Source organism: Lithobates pipiens, unplaced genomic scaffold, assembly GCF_037356315.1.
Source record: "Lithobates pipiens isolate NorthernLeopardFrog02 unplaced genomic scaffold, aLitPip1_a1.2 Scaffold_18, whole genome shotgun sequence".
Classification (NCBI taxonomy): Eukaryota; Metazoa; Chordata; class Amphibia; order Anura; family Ranidae; genus Lithobates; species Lithobates pipiens.
In genome coordinates, this window is record NW_027507758.1 from 234003251 (window position 1) to 234024634 (window position 21384).

Below are 21384 nucleotides of genomic sequence, written 5' to 3' on the forward strand. Positions count from 1 at the left end.
GAATCCACCATGTTTTTCGAAGAGCTTGTTCTGTCCACTGCACGCATCGACCTGGTATTGTAGTACCTCCAGGACCGGTGCACCCCTCTTATGCAGTTTTCCAAAATCTGAAAAGAAAAGCCCACATGAAAATAAAATGTGACCTTTTTAGGCTTTATAAAACCAAAACTTGACTTCAACCCTAGACCAGAAGTGTCGTCATGATGTAGCTCTGGTCCTCCCAAGATCATAAAGGCGATCAGAGGTGATCTGGTTTCTGGTGAACTCTATGGCCAGCTGCGCGAAGCGTTTCTCGGGCACGCTCATGTAACAACGATAAGCCCGAGAAACCGTGGCTGCTTCTTAAAGTGATCCAGCGGTTAAATAGCCACTCGGACTGCTTTCATGAGAGAGCCAATCACTGGCTGAAAAAAAATATTGGGATTATAGCCGATGGCTTTAGCCATAACCTCTGTAAACCACTTGCAAGCAGCAGCGTATGTTTTTTTTTTTTTTTGTAAATCTGTTTATTGAGTTTCGTAACATTTAACAGTAAAACACAAAGACAACTAACAAAACCAAAACTAATAAAAAAGAAAAAAAGAGAGAAAAAAAAAAAAAAAAAAAAAAAAAGAGGCAGCACACATTGGTCATGACAATAATGGGCTTTGGAGCCCGCAAAGACTTAGGATGAGGCAATCAATTACTAGTAATATATCAGTGAGCTCGAGATCTCACGATGGTCCCAGCCTGTGACATGCAAGGGTAATATGGCGCCATGGGGCTAGAACGTCGATCACCAAACAGAGAGCACATTTACTATCACAAATTCCTATTCATAGGGTGAGGGTGTCAGGTTTAAGATTTATGAAGGGGGGAAGTCAGAAGCCGTGGAGGGATCTGCCAGCCATTTGGACCAGACCTTACTATATTTTTGGGGGCAACCCCTATTGGCATAACAGTCTTTGTATAGGGGCAGGCTGTCGTTGACTAGCCGTTTCCACAGAGAGAGGGGAGGAGGAGTGGGCTTACGCCAGCTAAGGGCTATGGCTTTGCGGGCGTAAAAGAGAAGCAACCCGACCAGAGTACGGTTAGCCACAGTGGGAATCAGTTCCTCTATCAGGCCCAGTATGCAAATTGCTATGGAGGGTTGGATCGATATGGTGGTGACCTGCGTAATGACCTTTAGTATCTCCTTCCAGTATTCGGTAATGGGTGGGCAGGTCCAGAAAATGTGGGTGAAGTCCCCCGGTATCTCCCCACACCGCCAGCAGCTGGGGGGGGAGGTGGGGTTCATTTTGTGTAGCCTATGTGGGGTAAAATATGCACGGTGGACCATCTTGAATTGTACTAGTCGATCTCTCAGGGAGACCAGGGATCTAAAAGGAAAGTCCCACACGTCATCCCAATCGTCATTGTCGAAGTCTGGGATGTCGTGCAACCATTTATTCCTAAGTTTTTCCAAAGTGGGAAGGGAGGTCAATACTAAGTGGGAATAGAGTCGTGAGGTGGGCTTATGTGTGCATCCGGACCTGAGGAGGTCCTCCAGGGCGGATTGAATGATCTGGATGGGGGGGTTTGGGAATTGGTGACTAAAGGCGTGGGAGAGTTGGAGGTACCTAAAAAAATAGCTTGGCGGGGCATTGAAGTCAGAGATCAATTTAGAAAATGGAACCAGCGACTGAGTGGAGATCACCTGGACCACCGTTTTTATGCCAAGTTTAGTCCAAGCGTGGGGTTCAGGTAGTTTGTAAAAATGTCCTAGGGTAGGGTTTAACCACAAGGGGGCAGCCGGGGAGAATGCAGTTTTAGGGTATTTTTCAAGTTGAAGTCCCACCGCCCATGCACGAAGTGTGGTGCGCATGGAGGGGGTCAACTGGTATGGGGCTTTTGGGCCACGAAAGAGTAGAAATTTCAGCGCTTCCAACGATTTCAACACAGCCGCCTCAACCAAGGTGGCGGGGTTCGTCCTATCTGGATTGAGCCACCAGACCGCTGTAACTAGTTGGGTGGCCAGGAAATATTTGTGCAGGTCAGGGCACGCAAGTCCCCCCTGAGAAGCCGGGCGCACTAATGTTGACCAACTATATCTGGGGGACTGGGTCCCCCAGACAAAGGAGGCAAAGAGACTATGTAGCCGAGTGAAAAAGGATTTGGGAATCCATTGCGGAGATTGGCGAAGCAAGTAGGTAAATTTGGGCAGGATTTTCATTTTTAGCAGATTTATCCGGCCTAGCAGTGATAAAGGCAACGACTCCCACGCCCTCAGTCGCAGTCGCGTCTCCTGCACTATTGGGGACAGATTCAGAGGCAAGAAGTCTGAAGCCTGCCTTGAGATCTCCACCCCAAGGTATTTGAAACTATCTACCCATTGCAGGGGTATATCGGGAGGGGCGTTGGTGCGCGCAGCAGGGTCTATAGGAAACAAAAGAGACTTCGACCAATTAACTCTAAGGCCGCAGCAGCGTATGTTTACACGGACTTGCGAACGGCAAGTGGTTATATTGATTTTGTAAGGGAAGGGAGGGTCTGTAGGGTTGCATGTAGAAAGCTTGGTCTGTGCCAGAATGGCACCAATGAGCCATCTGGGCACGGACCACACCTTTCGATTTATAGGCTTAACTTATCCTGATATTGGAGTAAAGAGCTAATGTAAATGCTGTACCAACCTTGTACACACAGGGCAGTTTGGAAACAGTGGGGCAGGGGGACTTATGCCTATCGGCTGTGTGTGTGTGTTTGTTTGTTTTTTGCATTGATTTATTTTAACATGTAATTCTATTTGTTGCAGAAGGGGGTGTCACTCTTTTTCTTTAACAAATCTGCTCTAATACAATTTTTAGTAAAGTACAGCTTAATCTTTTTTGTTAGCCCTGTTGCGATTTTACTTCACTAGAACAAAGTTCAGTGTTCGCTAGGCTATAGACATATAGATCTATATAATCTGATTTCTGCAAGCTCAGATTTTTATTAAAATTAATGTGCAGATAATGTAGAACAACATTTGTTCTTTGCTCCTTGTACTTGTACTTGTATGAAGATAACTGAGATGACTTTTATTACAGAAACAATGTTTTCTGTACACCACCTTTCTTCATGGTGCGGTCCCATTATTTTGGTCAGTCTCTCTTCATGCTTATATGAGGAACTAAGATAAGAGAATATGTTGCGCTCAATTAACAATAATCACTGTTGTTTGTGATAAATGTTGTTGCCACCAGAAATTGACTGAAGCATCTCCTGTATTCCCTTCATTATTTTAGATGATGCAGACAGCAGTACAATGCATGCAGTAACTTATCTTCGTACCACTGAGATTCTGACTGTCAATTCCATTGGGCAGCTGAAGATGTGGGACCTTAGACAACAGGGCAATGATCCTACACAAATATTCTCTGTGTGAGTATTCATTTTAGGAGTTATTAAAGTGCACCTCCAATTTTTAAGCATCAAGTTTGGGGGTGTGGGTGAGGGAAGTATGTAAATTACACTTTGTGTTCACAGTTCATCTGCTGATTGTACCTTCTGGGTGATTCTACTTAACAGAGCTACAACTGACTCGTGCATATTATTTTAAAGGAATTATATAGCGCCAGTAGTTTGCTCAAGACTTCACAAAATAACCATACAGTTACAAAATTCAAGAATAGAGGGTTAGGAGGACCCTGTGTGTAGGCGCTTAGACTCTAAAATGGTAGGGCAGGTGATTTTTTTTTATTTTATTTTTGGCTTTGTTTTATTGGGGAAATTTCTCTTCGCTTCCTATCCCATAGCCAAAACAAGAAGTGAGTGGAAATTCCTGCAAATTAAGGGACCAGAAATGGTGTCCCCATTGGAAGATTTCCCCTCTGTTGCTTTTCTGGGGACTAACTAAAATTTGTGATTTTTCTTTTTTCTTTCCCTTCCAATGATGATGGTAAATGGGACAAATAGAGTGAATCTCTCTAATACAACAATAAAAACCTGATCCATGTTCCAATCAATTTCCGCTCTGTCCAAAAAAAAAAAAAGTTTTTTTCCTTTTAAGCTATGCATTAAATTTCTGTTACCTTAGTGACAGGATATGTATATGTCCTTGTCTTCAGATAAATTCTTGTGAAGCCGACAAAGCTTTGGGTAGGTTCTTGAACTGGTTGTAGGTTCCAAAAGTAAATTTGTGTTTTGAAACACTGAAGCAAATATGGTAGTGTTTAGAGTAGAGGTCGACCGATATATCGGCCGATATTTGGCATTTTTTAATTAATCGGCTTCAGCCGATTGTGCTGATAAAAAAGCCGATTACATGTTCAGCGACTTGCAAAAGACTTCTGTAATAGAAGTCAATGTAAGTTGCCTGAAGACATCAGTGAAGGACTTTCCTCCTCTCTGGGCAGGCTGCCAAGAAAAGATCAAAGTGATACAATGTTTCTTCTTCAATGGGCTGAACTCCCTGTGTAGAAGTTCTCAGTTTAACCATTTAAAGACAATCTTTTCTGACACTTGTTGCTTACAAGTAAAAATCCAGTATTTTCTGCTAGAAAATCACTCAGAAGCCCCAAAAATTATATATTTTTTTTAGCAGAGACCCTAGGGAATAAAAAAGTGGTTGTTTGAAATATTTTATGTGACGCGATATTTGCGCAGAGGTCTTTCAAATGCAAGTTAGCCCTTTTTTTTTTTTTTTTTTTTTTTTTTTTTTGTCCAAAAGTTTTGAGTGCCTGTATTTGTGTATTTAATAAATAGTTTTTTGTTTTTTTTTTTAAATCTAAATTATACATACAAGTGAACTGATTGGAGGTTTGTTTTGTTTAATAAATGTGTAATAAATTTTCTGCATCACTTAAGGCTGCTTTCACACTGGATCGGGCAGGCGTTGATGGTAAAACGCTGCAAGTTTTAGCAGCGATTTACCGTCATTTTAGCCCCGCTATTCGGCTGCTAGCGGGGCAGTGAAGCACTGCTGCAAAATCGCATTGCATGTGCTTCAGCAGTGGTGACCATTCATTTCAATGGGCAGGAGTGGTGGAGGAGCGGTTTACACCGCTCCAAAGATGCTGCTTGCAGGATTTTTTTTTTTTTTTTTTTTTTTTAACGTCCTGCCAGCACATCTCCTCATTGTGAAAGCACTAGGGCTTTCACACAGACTGCAGGGGAGCCGTTTTGAAGGCAATTTATAGGCGCTATTTTTAGCCCAAAATCGCCTGAAAAACGCCCCAGTGTGAAAGGTGTCCAACTTAGATTTTATGAGATGAAGGGGGGGGGGGGAGGAAAAAAAATAAATAAAAAATCGGCCTAACATATCGGCCCAAAAAAATCGGCATCATATATCGGCCGCCACGATTTCTAAATATCGGCATCGGCCAGAGAAAAACCCATATCGGTCGACCTCTAGTTTAGAGCCCTTTCACACTGGGGAAGAGCGGGCTTTAGCGGTAAAGCACTGCTAGTTTTAGTGGTTATTTACCACTGTTATGGCAGCACTTTTCGGGCGTTAGTGGGGCGCTTTTAACCCCCGCTAGAAGGGTTAAAGGCTCCCAAAAATTGCCTCTGCTGAAGCGCTTTGCAGGTGCTAAAGCAGCGCTGCTCATTGATTTCATGACCGGGGACAGGGGCGATGTATAAGCACCACCCCAAAGATGCTGCTTGCAGGACTTGTTTTATTTTTTCCAATCCTGCAAGCGCACTGCCCCAGTGTGAGAGCACTTGGAATTTCACACTGGGGTAGCTTGAGAGGTGCTTCAGTTCACGGGCAATATTTTTAACGCTAAAATGCCTGAAAAGCGCCCAGTGCGAAAGGGGTAGGAAGCCACCAGGCTGCTGCTGCAGCTTTGCACCAGCAAAACAAATGCTTGTTGCCTGAAAGACGTGGTTTCCAGCAGTGACATTCAACTCCATAGATAACAATCTAATGTTTATACAATCTATAATACTTCAGTGGAGCCAAACATTTACATCAAATTATGGAGATTAGAACGCAGTAAAATTAGGAAAGATGAATACATGGTTGGTATGATATCTAAATCCTGCTTCAGCTAATATTTGTAATAAGCATGTAAATTTATGTGTACAAAATGATACAAAGTTGAGGGGTAGCAGCTAGTATGATGGCGATTAGCAGAGATTGGCATAATGGTGGTGCAGCAAGGCTTAAAATAAAATTGCCCTATATATTTATTTATTTTCTTTTCGTTTTTATAAGACTTGCATTTGCATTAGTTTAATGCCTGTGTTTTAGGTGGATTCTCTCTCAGTATGGCCTGTTGCACATGAAGCACGCTGTGTGTCTTTGCTGCGTTTTCTGTTCTGCCCTTGTGTAGCTTGTGGCTTAGCTGTTTTAAGAAGGTACCATTTGTATTTATTTAGTGTTGGACTTTTCTGCTTGTCACATCACTGTGATGCAGGCTGTGGTGACAGCATCTAGTTGCTATGGCAGCACATCTTTTTGTTCTGAAGTATGGGCAATATAGTAGCAGTCATGTGACCACTGCCCTGGTCTGATTGCTGAGCACCATGCTTCTGTTACAGAGAAAAAAAATCTGCCACTTCAAAGCAGAAAAAAATGACAATTCTCCCTTTTTGTAGTGTTCTGTGCCCACACTGCAAGGGTTAACGTCTCATTTAGGTAAGAGATGCTTTTGCTCTCCCTAGACCTAATCATCTTCTTCCTTGGAAGACAGTGCTCCCTCTTGCTCCGGTGGTGGACTGTCTTTCTGCATCCTTATGTCCAGTGCAGGGCAGTGGACCCTGCATCGGTCTTGATGACATCAGGACCTTATACCGCTGGGGCATAGGGGGGCAGATCCTGCAAGGGAATGGTCTAGCAGCATAGTATATCTTGCCTCCTAGACCTGTGAGCAGCTAACCCTATACAGTGATGGCATAACTCCATGCAAGATAGGATTTTCCTGGAATTGGGCTTTAACTTGGGAGGCCACCTACTTTAATCTTCTCCCCAACCCTGCAGCAATAAAATGTCACCATAGCTGGCAGCAGCAATTTGCATGCCTTTGGACTGAAAGAGGCAAAAGGACATTGTGTAGGATTGTGACCAGGTTTTTGCATTTAGAGTGGTATCTGATTCCATTATCCCCCCATCCAAGATTTGTACATGTCAATTCCCAGGAGAATTCAGGCCATCTTGGATGCCAAAGGTGGTACAATGCCATACTGGGTAACAATGTTGTTTTTACCATACTGGTTTCCATAATTTTGTCCAACCCCTGTATATAAACTCTAGACAAAGTATACTGCCTTCATATACTATAGATTTTTAGGTAACCCCTTGCTGCTCATAATCTGAGCAGTATGTCAGTGTTTCCGGCACAATGTCCCGTGCTTGAAAAATATTGATAACTGTTCTTTACTATCAATACCATCAGATGACAGTGAGCCTTCAGTCCCAGCTTTCAGTGATAGCCAGGGTCACGCTCAAGAGCAGGCACAAATCCAAGTGGTTTTCCGATTATGTAATCGCTATCTTCTGTCATAGATATCACATCACATGCAGGCTGGAGTCTCCATTGACCAGTATTAAAGACTTTTAATCTGCAGGTGAAGCCCGCCACCTTCGGACTGCAGAGACGTTGTCTAATGTGTTGTATCCAAATATATATTATATATTGCAGATTGGCTGTATTCATTTTCTCTTTCCCTTTATTTTTTACCTGGTGATCTGACCAGTAACACGCTTGGATCAAAGAATAGAGAGCAGGCAAATTATAGGTTCTCCCTCTCCACTCAGAGATCACGTTTCATTCATTAAATCTGTAGTATGAATGGAGAAGCTGGACAGTAAGGGCAGACATAGTTGGGCACTCTAGATGACACAGTCCCTTTGGTCTTTTGAATGCTACTGCCTGAAAACGAGATATATAGATATATATACATACATACATACATAAATTTTTTTTTATTTTTTGATCTAAATTCAGCCCATTGTTTTCAGTGTGCTTGTACCACACAGCAGAGATAAACATGCACTGCCTATTGATCAGTAAAAAATTAAATAAACAGATATCTGAGTCAGTATTTTTGCATGCTCTCAAATACACACGTGCCACACTCCCTTCATTAAAATACAGCTAGAAGAATTCTTATGCTTTTGTTTGCATACACGCAAATATACGTAAGTACGTGCAAGTAATGCCGCGTACACACGACCGGACTTCGACGGAATGAATCTGTCGGATATTACGATCGTGTATGGGTTCCAGGGGACTTCTTCCCCCCCCCCCCCCCCCCCCAAAAGACGGACCTATAAATAACACGTTTCAAGTGTTTCCGACGGACTCGAGTCCAGAAGAAAAATCAGTTTGTCTGTATGCTACTCCGACGGACGAAAACAGACGCTAGGGCAGCTATTGGCTATGAGCATCCTTATTCTAGTCCGGTCAAATTCGTCGGACTTTGGTGTACTTGTGTGTGGCCAAGTCCGCTTGTTCAGAAAGTCCATCGGGAAGACCATCTGACCTAGTCCGTCAAAGTCCAGTCGTGTGTACACGGCATAATTAGACAGCCCATCCTTGCGTTCTTTTTCTGCCAGGAATGTCTGATGCTCATACATCAGTACAGTGTCAAGAAGCTATAGTTCTATCAACCCCTGCCACAATGGAAGATTACAGCAGTGAGGGTGGGAAGGCATTGGAGGAGGAAGATTTTGATTAACCACATCCGAACCACCCACTGTACATATACTGTGGCAGTGCCCGCCAGCTGTGTGAACCTACGTACCTGTACATCGGTCTGTGCATTAGATAGAGCACGCGCTGCAGGAGCTCCCGTGCGGGTCCGGTGGCCTCTATGTCCGCCGACCACCCGCAATTGTGGTAAAGCGAGGCAGAACGGGGATCTGTCTATATAAACAAGGCAGATCCCCATTCTGACAGGGGAGGGGAGAGAGATCAGCTTTTCCTAGTGATCAGGAAAAGCGATCTGTCACTACTCCCAGTCAGTCCGTCCCCCTGACAGCCCCTCCTTAGGGAACACTTAACCCTTTGCTCATCCCTAGTGTTAACCCCTTCCCTGCTATTTATACAGCGATCAGTGCATTTTTATAGCACAGATCACTGTATTAAGGCCACTGGTCACCAAAAATAGTTACTTGGGGTCAGTTTTGTTGGCTGCAATGTTGCAGTCCTGCTAAAAATTGATGATCCCCGTCATTACTAGTTAAAGCGGGAGTCCGCCGGGACTCCGCGTTTTTTTTTTTTTTTTTTTTTTTTTTAAAGCCAGCAGCTACAAATACTGCAGCTGCTGACTTTTAAAATAGTGACACTTGCCTGTCCAGCGCGCCCGCGATGTCGGCACCCGAAGCCGATCTCTAGATCGTCTTGTCGGGTGCTGCCGCCGCCATCTTGGGTATGGGAATCAGGAAATGGAGCCTTTCGGCTTAATTTCCCGGTTCCCTACTGCGCATGCGCGAATCGCTCTGCGCAATAAGGATGGTCCCCGCTGCCTCTGGGATCTGTGTGTTTCCCAGCAGGCAGCGGGGCACTTGCGGAAAGGGGCGGGCACTTGCGGAAAGGGGCGGGCACTTGCGGAAAGGGGCGTAATCTACGCCCCTTTCCGCAGAGAGCTATCCCGGAAGTGGGTGCAGAATACCTGTACTGTACAGGTATCTGCACCCCCCTCCCCCCTGAAAGGGGCCAATTGTGGCGCCGGAGGGGGGGAGGGTTCCGATGAGCGGATGTCCACTTTAGGGTGGACCTCCGCTTTAAATAAATAAATGCGGCTATTTTATGGCTGCTATAACTTTTGCACAAACCAATCAATATAAGATTATTGCAAATGTTGTTTTTTAATTTTTTTTAATATGTAGAAGAATACACATTGGCCTAAACTGAATACATTTGTTATGTTTGTTTTTTCTTTTTTGGATATGTATTATAGCAGAAAGTAAAAAATACTGTTTCTCTTTCAAAATTGTCAATCTTTATTTTTTTGTTTATAGCGCAAAAAAAAAAAAAAAATATGCAGAGGTGATCAAATACCACCAAAAGAAAGCTCTATTTGTGGGGGGAAAAAACGGATGTCAAATTTGTTTGGGTACAACGTCGCACAACGGAATAATTGTCAGTTAAAGCGATGCAGTGCCGTATCGCAAAAAATGGCCTGGACATTAAGGGGGTAAATCCTTCCTGGCTCAAGTGGTTAAAGGAGCACAAGGGACACATCTTGCTGAAAGTAAAATCCTTCGTGCTGTGTGGTGTGGTGTGGCGTTTTTTTTTTTTTTGGTAAACTCAGGCCTAGGCTTTAGATTGCCAGTAGTTGTCGGGCTTTTAAATTGACAGAAGTGAATTTAAAATAACGCAATTGAATTTATCTATCTCTGACTGATATTACATTGCCAAAGTAGGAGTAAAAAGTCAATGCTGCTCTCTTATTGTGAAGGGTGACTGGTTTTGTATAAATCTCCTTCCTGCTCTTCCCTGTAAATTGTGCATTAGTATACAAAATGAATATTGCTGTTTTTTGCATAGGTGCTTTGGTAATTCATTATTGGAAATATGTAATTAAAGCTGATTTTGTCTAAGGCTGCTCTCACACTGGGCCTGGTGCTAAAACGCTGCTAGTTTTAGTGCCACTTTACTGTTGTTTTAACCCCCACTAGCAGCCGAATGAAGGGTTAAATGCACCCATGAAGCGCTGCTGCTGAAACTCTTTGCAGGCGTTTCGGCAGTGGTGCCCATTCATTTTAATGGGTAGGAGCGGTGTATACAGCAATCCTTCGCTGCCTCAAAGATGCAGCTTTTTTTCCCCCCGCCCTGCCAGCACACCACCCCAGTATAAAAGCACACAGGCTCTGTGTGAAAGGGGTCTAAATACAAGAGACGTGCATTGTGAGTTGAATATTGGTGTTCTTTGTGTATATCATGCATATCTGTGTAGAAATCCAGATTTAAGCAGCTCATTAAAGTGGTTGTAAACCCTTACAGACCACTTTTAACCTACAGGTAGATTAAGGCTTACCTGTAGGTCCATGAAATATCTCCTAAACCTACACGGTTTAGGGGACAGCAGTGACATTGCTGGCTCCTTTGTCATGTAAGTGACACATAATGGGCTACTATGCGATGCATAGTAGCTCATTATGCTTTACCTTTGCAGGGAAACAGAGGAAGTAAAACCCATCATGGTTTACTTCCTCTTTAAAGCAGAAATATACTCACTCCTTCTCCAGCTCTGTGTTCCCCTAGAGCTCCCTGCTGGCTGCTGACATCCTCAGCTCAGAGCCTTCTGGGTATCACTCCCCAGTCATTTTAATTTGTTGGCCCGAGATCACATCATTCCTGCTCATGTGCAGGAGTTCAGTCACTCGGCATTGCTGAAATTCTACCCTGAGCTGGACGTGCGGTAATATTTGGGTTTGTAAGGAATTTGGTGTACACAAAGTGAGATTATATCTGTAGCTGTTTGTAAATCTATTTGAATGAAACTGTTTGTGCCCAGAGTTTAGCTTTAACGAATACATTTTAAAAATGATGTAACAATCGACCTTTTCTGTTTCACATTTTTTATCAGAGCTAATGAGAGGGTCCCTTTACACTGCTTGGACAGGCATCCAAGTCAACAGCATGTTGTTGCAACAGGTGGTCAAGATGGCATGCTATGTATTTGGGATGTTAGACAGAGCAAAATTCCGATATCCTTGCTCAGCGCACACAATGCAGAAAGTAAGTTGGTAGTTGGTACTGTGTTGGTACTGGTCATGTAGGCTTGCACCTTCAGTGTCTGTACAAGTTCTTATTTTAAGTACAAAAAATTAAGTGCTAAAAGTAGTGTTATCAGTTATATAACCTACCACTTATTGTCCATTGGCTGGATGGTGTAATGTTTTTGTCAATTTATTTTTTACAGTGTGGGAGGTTCATTTTCACCCTTCAAAACCAGATCACATATTCACATGTTCTGAAGATGGTTCCCTTTGGCATTGGGATGCATCAGCTGAAGCTGCAGACCGACCTTCCTTTCTTCTTGGTAAGTAATATAATTATTTTTTTTTTTTTTTTGTGTTAGATTTAAAATTTGAGTATTTTGGCTTTTATGTTATTTTTTTATGCACATTAACCACTTCAAGACCCCCTAATGTACATTTACGTTACCGGTTTGAATCAGTTTACCAGGGCTATGGCTGTAGCTGTCAGCCATAACCCCAGTATAAAAATTTTCAAACGGCGATTCTCTTTTCTCTACAAGTTATCCGAGCAACTGAGTAGCCGCTGGATTGCTTTTAGAAGCAGCAGGAGGGGTTGTTCACCTTTCCTCTCCTGCCACTCGCCGGTGTTTCTTGGGCTTACCGTTCTCACCAGTGGGCACAGGAAACGATCTGGTGATTCACATAGCTGGCCCTAGAGGTGAAGAGACACCAGATTGTCTCTTCACCTCTTTGATCTAGGAGGCCAGAAGCGACATTGTGACGTTCCTTCCAGTTTAGGGCAGATGTAGACAATTTTTTTTTCTACTTATTTATTTCTTTTGATCTGATGCTTTCTAAGGGTAGAGAAGAGATCTGGATGTGTTTTATATTTATAATATTTTATTAAAGTTTTGTAAAAAAAAAAAAAAAAAAAACTTTAATAAAATAGAAAAATTGAAAGTGCCACCTATCGCGCATGCTGAAGCAAATGCATATGTAGGTCACACATGCATATGTAAACAGTGCGTTTTCCACATGTGACTTTTCATCACCAATGAATAATTCTAGCTCTTCATTGTAACCTTTAAAAATTTTAAAGCATCGCCCATTGAGATTTTTCAGTATCGTAGTTTATAATGGGACATGTTGGTTATTTATATACTTGGCATCACATTTTATATTTTAAAAACAATGGGTTACATAGTGTTTTCTTTTTTTAGTTTTAATGCAAAAAAAAGTTCAACTTTTTATACTATTCAACAAAAGTATTAGAATATTCAAAGTGAAAAATATAACATTACATTTTAAACTCACGCTGAATGGTGAAAAAACTGAAAAAGAAAACTAAAACAGCTGCCGCACACAAAGTGCTACTCACTAGAAATGTAAAATTATGGAAATGTGGCGCTTGCAAATATTATCAAACATATGTAACCAAGTCTAAATGAGTGCAGATGTGAATATACAAAGCAGAAAAAAAAAACATATAAATAAAGTCCAAATAAATGTGCTGAATGTTCTGATCCACAAGGGGTAAAAAACGTTTGAAGTGCAATGGACCACAGACGCTCCAGGACTTTTCAGGTGCAGACACGCCACCACCACGTGTCCCCACTCACCAAATGGCGATGACCCCCAGCTTTGCAGTCTGAGGGTCACTTCAGGCTTATGTGATTGTATCCAGAAAAGCTCAGGAGTGGTGTTGTGCACAACACTGCTCTGAAATCCAGAGCAGTATTATCGGCCCTACCGGAGTTCTTCCCTGCTCACACTTTACATATATCCCCTCCCATACTTGCTGTTTCTTCCCCCTCTCCTACCATTTCAGTGGAGCAGTGGCAATGTTATCAACCCACTACAGGAAGTTAAGGGCTAACGGCGTTTCTGGCAGGATTATAAGGTTTTTCAGCACATATGCTGCGTTATTAATGAAACATGGGGGGGAAAGGTGCATGTATCAATGTTTTTTTTTTCTTTTTTTTCGATTTTGCTTACATATATGCTTTAACCACTTCAGCCCCAAGCCTCGTTTTGAGATTTGGTGTTTAAAAGTAAAAAACAGTTTTTATTTTTTTTAAACCTCAAACATTATAGATATAATTTTTTTATTTTATTTTTCTAACACCCTAGAGAATAAAATGGCAGTCGTTGCAATACTTTCTGTCATACCGTATTTGCGCAGCAGTAAAGTTAGCCCTTTTTAAAAAAAATCTTTTTTTATATTGTGTAAAGTAACGTTACACCGAATAAATTGATACCCAACATGTCACGCTTCAAAATTGCGCCCGCTCGTGGAATGGAGACAAACTTGCCCTTTAAAATCTCCATAGGCGATGTTTAAAAAAAAAATCTACAGGTTGCATGTTTTGCGTTTCAGAGGAGGTCTAGGGCTAGAATTTATTGCTCTCGCTCTAATGATCATGGTGATGCCCCACATGTGTGGTTTGAACAGTTTTCATATGCGGGCGCTGCTCGCGTATGCGTTCACTTCTGCATGTGAGCTCAGCGCGATGGGACGCGTTTATTTTTTCTTATTTATTTTATTTTTTACACTGTCCGGAAGACCTGGTGCATCACAGTAAATGGCCACTGGTAGTGGCTGTTTACCACATGATCGCTCCGTCAAATGACTGAGCGATCACTTGTAAACAAACCGGCATCATGTCATGACGCCGGTTCCTCCCTCTCTGTACACAGTGCGAGGGGAGAGATTGTTTGCAGCAGCGCTGTGGGCTGGATCTGTAGTGCCTACAGCTCTGCTCAGTGCCCGTACTTTGCCAATAATCTGCCAGTACTCTTCCAATACGCTGCAATAAATTTTGATGGAAACAAATAATTTTTATTTATTTTTTACTGAATCTTCAGTCTTTTTTGATAGCGCAAAAAATAAAAGACCCAGCTGTGATTAAATACCTCCAAAAGAAAGCTCTATTGTGTGGAAAAAAGGGCAAAATGTAAATTTAATTTAATATGGGTACAGTGTTGCATGACTAAGTAATTGCCATTCAAAGTGGTTAAATATGAGATCTGGGGTCAAAAAGACCTCAGATCTCGTATTTACACTAAAATGCAATAAACAGTCGTTTTTGCCATTTTTTTTTTTTTTTTTTTATGTCCTTTTTAAGAGCAATGGTATGGAGCCGAGCGGGGGCCCTTCTTCCCCTCAGTCAGCTCCATACCACACTGAGACAAGGATCCAATCGCCTCCGCCACTACCGACGACTGCTCCAGTGAGTGGGGGAGGGCACTGGAGCGCGGCGGGACAACGGTAAAAGTGATCTCGCGATGAATCTGCCACAGAGACCACTTTTATCTGAAAACCGACTGCCTGCTGAAGAAGAGGATACTGGGGTTATGGCAGCTAGCTAATAATTGCTGTTTTTGCGTGCAAAAAGTATATTATTTACTAGCCAACCGCCCTAACTGAAAAATACATCCTTAAATACCAGGGTTATGGCTGCAGCTAGATGCCATCATAGCCCTGTATCATTTATTTATTTTTTCCCTCAGGCGCCGGACTTTTAAATAAGTGGTCTGAGTGGTGCATTCACTGCTGGATCACTTTAAGAAGCGATTGACCCCGGGAGAGTGTAAAAAAAGTAAAAGTACTCCTATCCCTGCATGCAGTGGTGAATGCATATGTAGGTCATGCCCACATATGTAAACGGTGTTCACACCACACAAGTGAGGTATTGCTGCAAACGTTGGAGTGAGAACAATAATTCTAGCACTAGACCTCCTCTGTAACTCTAAACTGGTAACCTGTAGACATTTTTCAAACGTCGCCTATGGAGATTTAGAAGTACCATAGTTTGGCACCAGTCCATGAGTGCATGCAATTTTAAACATGACATGTAAGGTATCTATTTATTCAGCTTATCATCTTTCATATTTTCACCAAAAAATTGAGGTATATATTTGTGTTTTTTTTCCTTTTAATATATTAAAGTGTATTTTTTCCAAATTGCATTTGAAAAACCATTGCATTGGCACAAAAAGATTGCACCTGCCGCCATTTTATTCTCTAGAGCCTCTATTTAAAAAATATATATATATATGTGTGTATGTATGTATGTATGTATGTATGTATGTATGTATGTATGTATGTATGTATGTATGTATCTGTTTTTAATTGTGACAGCTAGGGAGAAGATCACATAGCATGTTATGAAAGGAGAACCTATTCTTTAAATGACTTTCACCAATAATTCATCTATTGTACTGCATAGATTAAATAGGAAAAAATTGTGAATCCTGGTTGAAAGTTGTATAAATTATGTGTGAAAACATTTATACATTCATCTCTGCATGTTGTCTATTTAACCCTGCTCATACACTTTATTATTTTTTATTATTTTTTATTTCTACTTTTTTACAGGAGGAAAAGGAACTTCACATTTGTCCCGTAGCACTTTAGGACACTCTGTTAACCAGTCAGTAATGACACCTTGGCTCAGCAGTGATCCCACAAAAGGACCTCTAGAAATTGACAATCTAATGCCCTCTTACACGCTATCTGTGAATAGCCTGGATGTTTTAGGCGAATACCTTGTATGTGGCACTGATTCAGAGTCCATCTATGTTTCCAAAAACCTTTTTACATAGATTTTTGAACAAGCGTGGATTGGGATGTGGCAAGACCTTTTTTCTTTTGATTTTGTATTTTGCTAGAGGATTAAACATTTTTATAATAATCTTCTAATCTGCAAATCATTTGTTTTTAGTGATGCCATGCTCAAAAGAAGATTACCATTTATCCTTGGGATAATAAGGATATGCGGATGCAAGTGGTGTTCCTTCAAACAAATGTAGTAAAACAATGTTGGTGTTTTCATGGTATTCTTGATATATTTTTGCCTGGTTGCTACAGAAAATTTTAACTTTTCGAAATAGACAGGTGTAAAAGGTTATCAAACTCAAAATGTATATTTGCTACTGGTAAAATTTTGTTGAACAACCACTTTTCAGACCTAGCTGCACCAACTCCCAAATGTTTCCTCAGGTTTGATTATGGAGCCCTACTTTTGCCTGTTGAAGTATAGTGCATCCGGAAAGTATTCAAAGCGCTTCACTTTTTACACATTTTGTTATATTACAGCCTTATTCCAAAATGAATTAAATTCATTATTTTCCTCAAAATTCTACAAACAATACCCCATAATGACAACATGCAAGAAGTTTGTTTGAAATTTTATTTAAAAAAATGACATGTACATAAGTATTCACAGCCTTTGTTCATTAATTAGTTGAAGCACCCTTTGGCACTATTTGCAGCCTCAAGTCTTTTTAAATATGATGCTACAAGCTTGGCATGCCTATTTTTGTGCAGTTTCTAATTTTTCTTTGCAGGACCTCTCAAGCTCCATCAGGTTGGTTTGGGAGCATTGTTGCACAGCCATTTTCAGATATCTTTAGAGATGTTCAATCGGGTTCAAGTCAGGACTCTGGCTGGGCTACTCAAGGACATTCACAGAGTTGTCCTGTAGCCACTCTTTTGTTATCTTGGCTGTGTGCTTTGGGTCATTGTCCTGTTGGAAGATGAACCTTCACCCAGTCTGAGGTCCAGAGCACTCTGTAGCAGGTTTTCTTCAAGGGTGTCTCTGTACATTGCTGCATTCATCTTTCCCTCGATCCTGACTAGTCTCTCAGTTCCTGCTGCTGAAAAGCATCCCCACAGCATGATGCTGCCATGCTTCACTGTAAAAATGGTATTGGCCAGGTGATGAGCTGTGCCTGGTTTCTTCCAGACATTCAGGCAAAAAGAGTTCAATCTTTGTTTCATCAGACCAGAGAATTTTGTTTTTCATGGTCTGAGAGTCCTTCAGGTGCTTTCTGGCAAACTCCAGGCGAGCTGTCATGTGCCTTTTACTGAGGAGCTTCCTTTTGGCCACTCTACCATACATGTCTGATTGGTGGAGTGCTGCAGAGATGGTTGTTCTCGAAGGTTCTCCTCTTCACAAAGAAATGCTGGAGCTCTGTCAGTGATCGAGTCACCTCCTTGACTAAGGCACTTTTTCCCCCGATTGCTCAGTTTGGCCGAGCGGCCCACTCTAGGAAGAGTACCGGTGGTTCCATGCTTCTTCCATTTACGAATGATGAAGGCCACTGAGCTCGTTGGGACCTTCAATGCTGCAGAAGTGTTTCTGTACCCTTCCCAGATCTGTGCCTAAATACAGTCCTAGGTTGGAGATCTACAGACAATGTATTGGACTTGGTTTGTGCACTGTCAACTGTGGGACCCTATATAGACATGTGTCTTTCCAAATCGTGTCCATTAAACTGAATTTACCACATGTGTACCCCAATCAAGTTGTAGAAACATCTCAAGGATTATCAGTGGAAACAGGATGCACCTGAGCTTAATTTTGAGTGTCATGGAAAAGGCTGTAAATACTTTAGTACATGCGATTTTATTTTATTTTTTATGTTTAATAAATTTGCAAAAATTTCAAACAAACTTCTTTCACGTTGTCATCGTGGGGTATTGTTTGTAGTTTTGTGAGGAAATATTGTGAATTTAATCAATTTTGGAATAAGGCTGTAACATAACAAAACGTGGAAAAAGTAAAGCGCTGTGAATACTTTGTGGATGCACTGTACAAGGAGTCCTACTTTTGTATGCTTTACTTTCTCAATCGATTTTGAATGGACTAATTATTTGTTTTATTTTTTTAAGCTAGAGTTGAATTTGCTTATATTTTACCTTCCGTAGTTCCTTCCCCTACCTATCCCATCAAAAAGCTAATGACATTTTTAAATAAAATCTTGGTTTACATTACATATCATATGTTTTAGACACATTGATGACAACTAGTTCTCTGCATGTTTCTAGGCAATGTAGGCAGGTCATTGTTGGTGGAAAGGGATCGACATGTACTATAACTTCCTGTTCACTCTTCATTTGTTCTGGTATTCATTGTCACTGGGACAGATCTTATTGATGGGAAATCTGTTTTCCACTGTTCGCTGGGAGAGTAGGTAAGGGTATGTCTTCCAGCTCTGGTGGCAGCTCTGTCTTATCTCAGCAGAGCACAGACCACAAAATAAAATTTGCCAGGTGTTTTAACAATTCCCTTTTTTTTTTTTTTTTTTTTTTTTTAAATATGGATTGTTGTCCAGGGCAGTAACTTGGGGAACACTATTTGACCCCACACTTTGTAATGTTGTGTTGGGCACTGGATTCTGCTCAGGCGCTCTCCTTGGCACTTGTGCAATGTGTGTAGTTGGCCCTAGGATGCTATACAGGTCCAGGGCTATGATCGATTCCTATGGTTCCCAGACCCTAAAACCCATTTGGGGGTATGCCCACCTTGACGAGTGAAGCCTGCACCCATATAGGGACATGGAAAGGTAAGATAGGTTAATCTTGTTATCAGAGCAGCCTTCTAGCATATGAGAATGAATACCTTTTATTTGCAGTTAACTTATTTAAAGTGGTTCTCAATGTTTAATGTCCCTTTTTTTTTTTTTTTTTTATAAATGGTTTGTTTGGACCAAGCTGGCCCAAATGGCCTTTTTCCTGCAATAGCAGGTTCACTTACTAATCATGCTGCATTAACTGTGCTGTAGCCTCCGCTACATACAGTGTACAACACTGCGTTTCCATTAGTAGAATGGAAACTTCACCTTTTACTCCCAGATCAAGTCGGCCTGAGCACTGTGAAGCTATTCCATCAATAAATACAAGGCTTCTTCTGATATGCTGAGGCGGGGATCGCAACGTCAGTCACACCCTCAGCTACTCATTCGTGGACTACAAAGCTTCCCAAGAATGGCTGGGTTCCGCTCAGTCCACCTCTGGAGTGAGATGGTTAGTTCACATCCCACTGCTGCAACACTGATGCTACATACAATTAATACAGTGCCCAGCAAAGTATTTAAAGGGATGTTAAATGTAGAGATCATCTTAAAGAGGAAGTAAACTGCTCCCTTTTTTATTTTTTATTTTTTTTCTTACCTGCAAAGTAAAGGCATAATGTGCATCTCATACTAGGACATGTGACACCTGCAAACGAAGACCTCATCCTCCCAGCTGGAGGCTGCATTTATCTTTGCCCGTCCTTCCAAGTCCGTGGACTCTGGCTCTGTGACTGGCCGCCAGTGGCGTTCATGACTGGCACGTAATTGGCACACTATACAGTAAATATTTCCTAAATGGTGCAAGTTTAAGAGATTTACAGTACATATAGGTAAGCCTTATTATAGGCTTACCTATAGGTACAAACATTTAGAGGGAAGTTTACTTCCTGTTTAAGTGATACCCAAATCCTAGGATTGTCCTTGTGAAAAACTGTCGGGAAACCAGGAATGTTAAATTCCACCATTCAGAAAGTCTCAGATGAATGACTAGGTATTGCATCACACCACGGGTAACGCTATTATCATAGCCTCCAACCAGAGCCCTCATAAGGTACTTGGGCACTTCCTCCTGCCTTTTTGCCAAGAAGATTTTGCAAAATTATTGTCAACACCTGGGTTGCTGTGTATTTCTCTCCAGGCAAGTTTTTACCCGACTGCTATAACCTACTCCATGAGGAGTACTCCAGGAAAATTCTGATGGCAGTGGAAAAAAAATTCAGGCCCACACTTGCTCCTGCCAAATGTGCAACTGATTTTTAGCTCTGCGAGCAACAAACATTCTTATTTGACCAAGGCAGATTTCTCTGCAACTCTGTCAGTTACAAAATGCCAGGCTCCTTCTACACCTTTTTCTGAGTCTCTACCATTCCAAAAGTATCCACCGTTCTACAAGTGATAGACACAGGAAATTGAAGAGGACCTCGAGTCAGTGCTAGAGAAGGCAGCAGAAGATTTCTACTTCAGGCTTCTTTACACCTGATACCCTAGCTTCATGTAAAATGCTTGCCAATATAGACATGCTCACTTTTGCTGTGTGCAAAAGCCTCAGCATTGTTACACTTGAGCCTACCCCATTTTGTCATTCCCCTTTAGGGTACTAAGCTGGAAAGTCTCAAGACATTCCCCATTCATGAGCAAATAGAATGGGCATCTTATGACGATCCAAGTGTTTTTCATCTGTGCATGCAGCCTTTGGATGCCAGGTTCTTTCAGCAGCATTCTGAGTTGGGTCTTAGACCCTTGTTTCATTTGGCATGTTGTCACTGCTGTGTTTGCCTTGTTCTTGCCCACCCTTCTTAATCATTGCTTGGGGATGTCCTAGTTTCTATGAATATCTAGTCGGTGTACTGTAAAATTAAGAGAAGTAATTTTGACTTGCCTGTAAATTCCATAATTTGGGACAAAGGACTCCCTCCCCTTTTGTTACTGTGTCACTCTGCATTGCTTGTTAAAAACAGGTCTCAAGGAGTGTGGGTACTCCCAGGGAGGCTTGTCCAGCAAAGTTTGTCCAGTCATCTTAATGTAGCCAGGGTCTATGACTTTTCATCCTATGTCATGTACTGTACCCCAGTATATGGCTATATACCATTCATACAGTAGTGTGAAATAGTCTTATGCGGGTGTGAAAAAATGCTGTAAATTTAAGAATGCGTTCAGAAATAGAAGTGTTGATGATTTTTTTTTTTTATCGATGAACAGAAGAGAAATCAAATCAATATTCGGTGTGACCACCCTTTGCCTTCAAAATAGCATCAATTCTTCTAAGTACAAATGCACGCAGTTTTTGAAGGAACCGGGCAAGTAGGTTGTTCCAGACATCTTGGAGAACTAACCACAGCTCTTCTGTGGATGTAAGCTGTCTCAAAGCCTTCTGTCTCTTCATGTAATCCCAGACCGGCATGATGAATATGTATCTGCCTGTATGTCTCAGC

The 21384-nt window shown here is 41.7% G+C and overlaps 1 protein-coding gene across 1 annotated transcript in view; it reads left to right on the forward strand.

Annotated features, from left to right (window-relative positions):
• NUP43 (nucleoporin 43) overlaps positions 1–18373 on the forward strand; it is a 34262-nt gene extending 15889 nt beyond the window's left edge. The window contains exons 5-8 of the mRNA XM_077486673.1: positions 3243–3378; positions 11479–11630; positions 11815–11934; positions 15972–18373. Of these exons, the coding sequence (XP_077342799.1) occupies positions 3243–3378; positions 11479–11630; positions 11815–11934; positions 15972–16198 (635 nt within the window). The 3' untranslated portion in view covers positions 16199–18373. The remainder of the gene's footprint in view (positions 1–3242; positions 3379–11478; positions 11631–11814; positions 11935–15971) is intronic.
• Positions 18374–21384: the final 3011 nt, after the last annotated feature.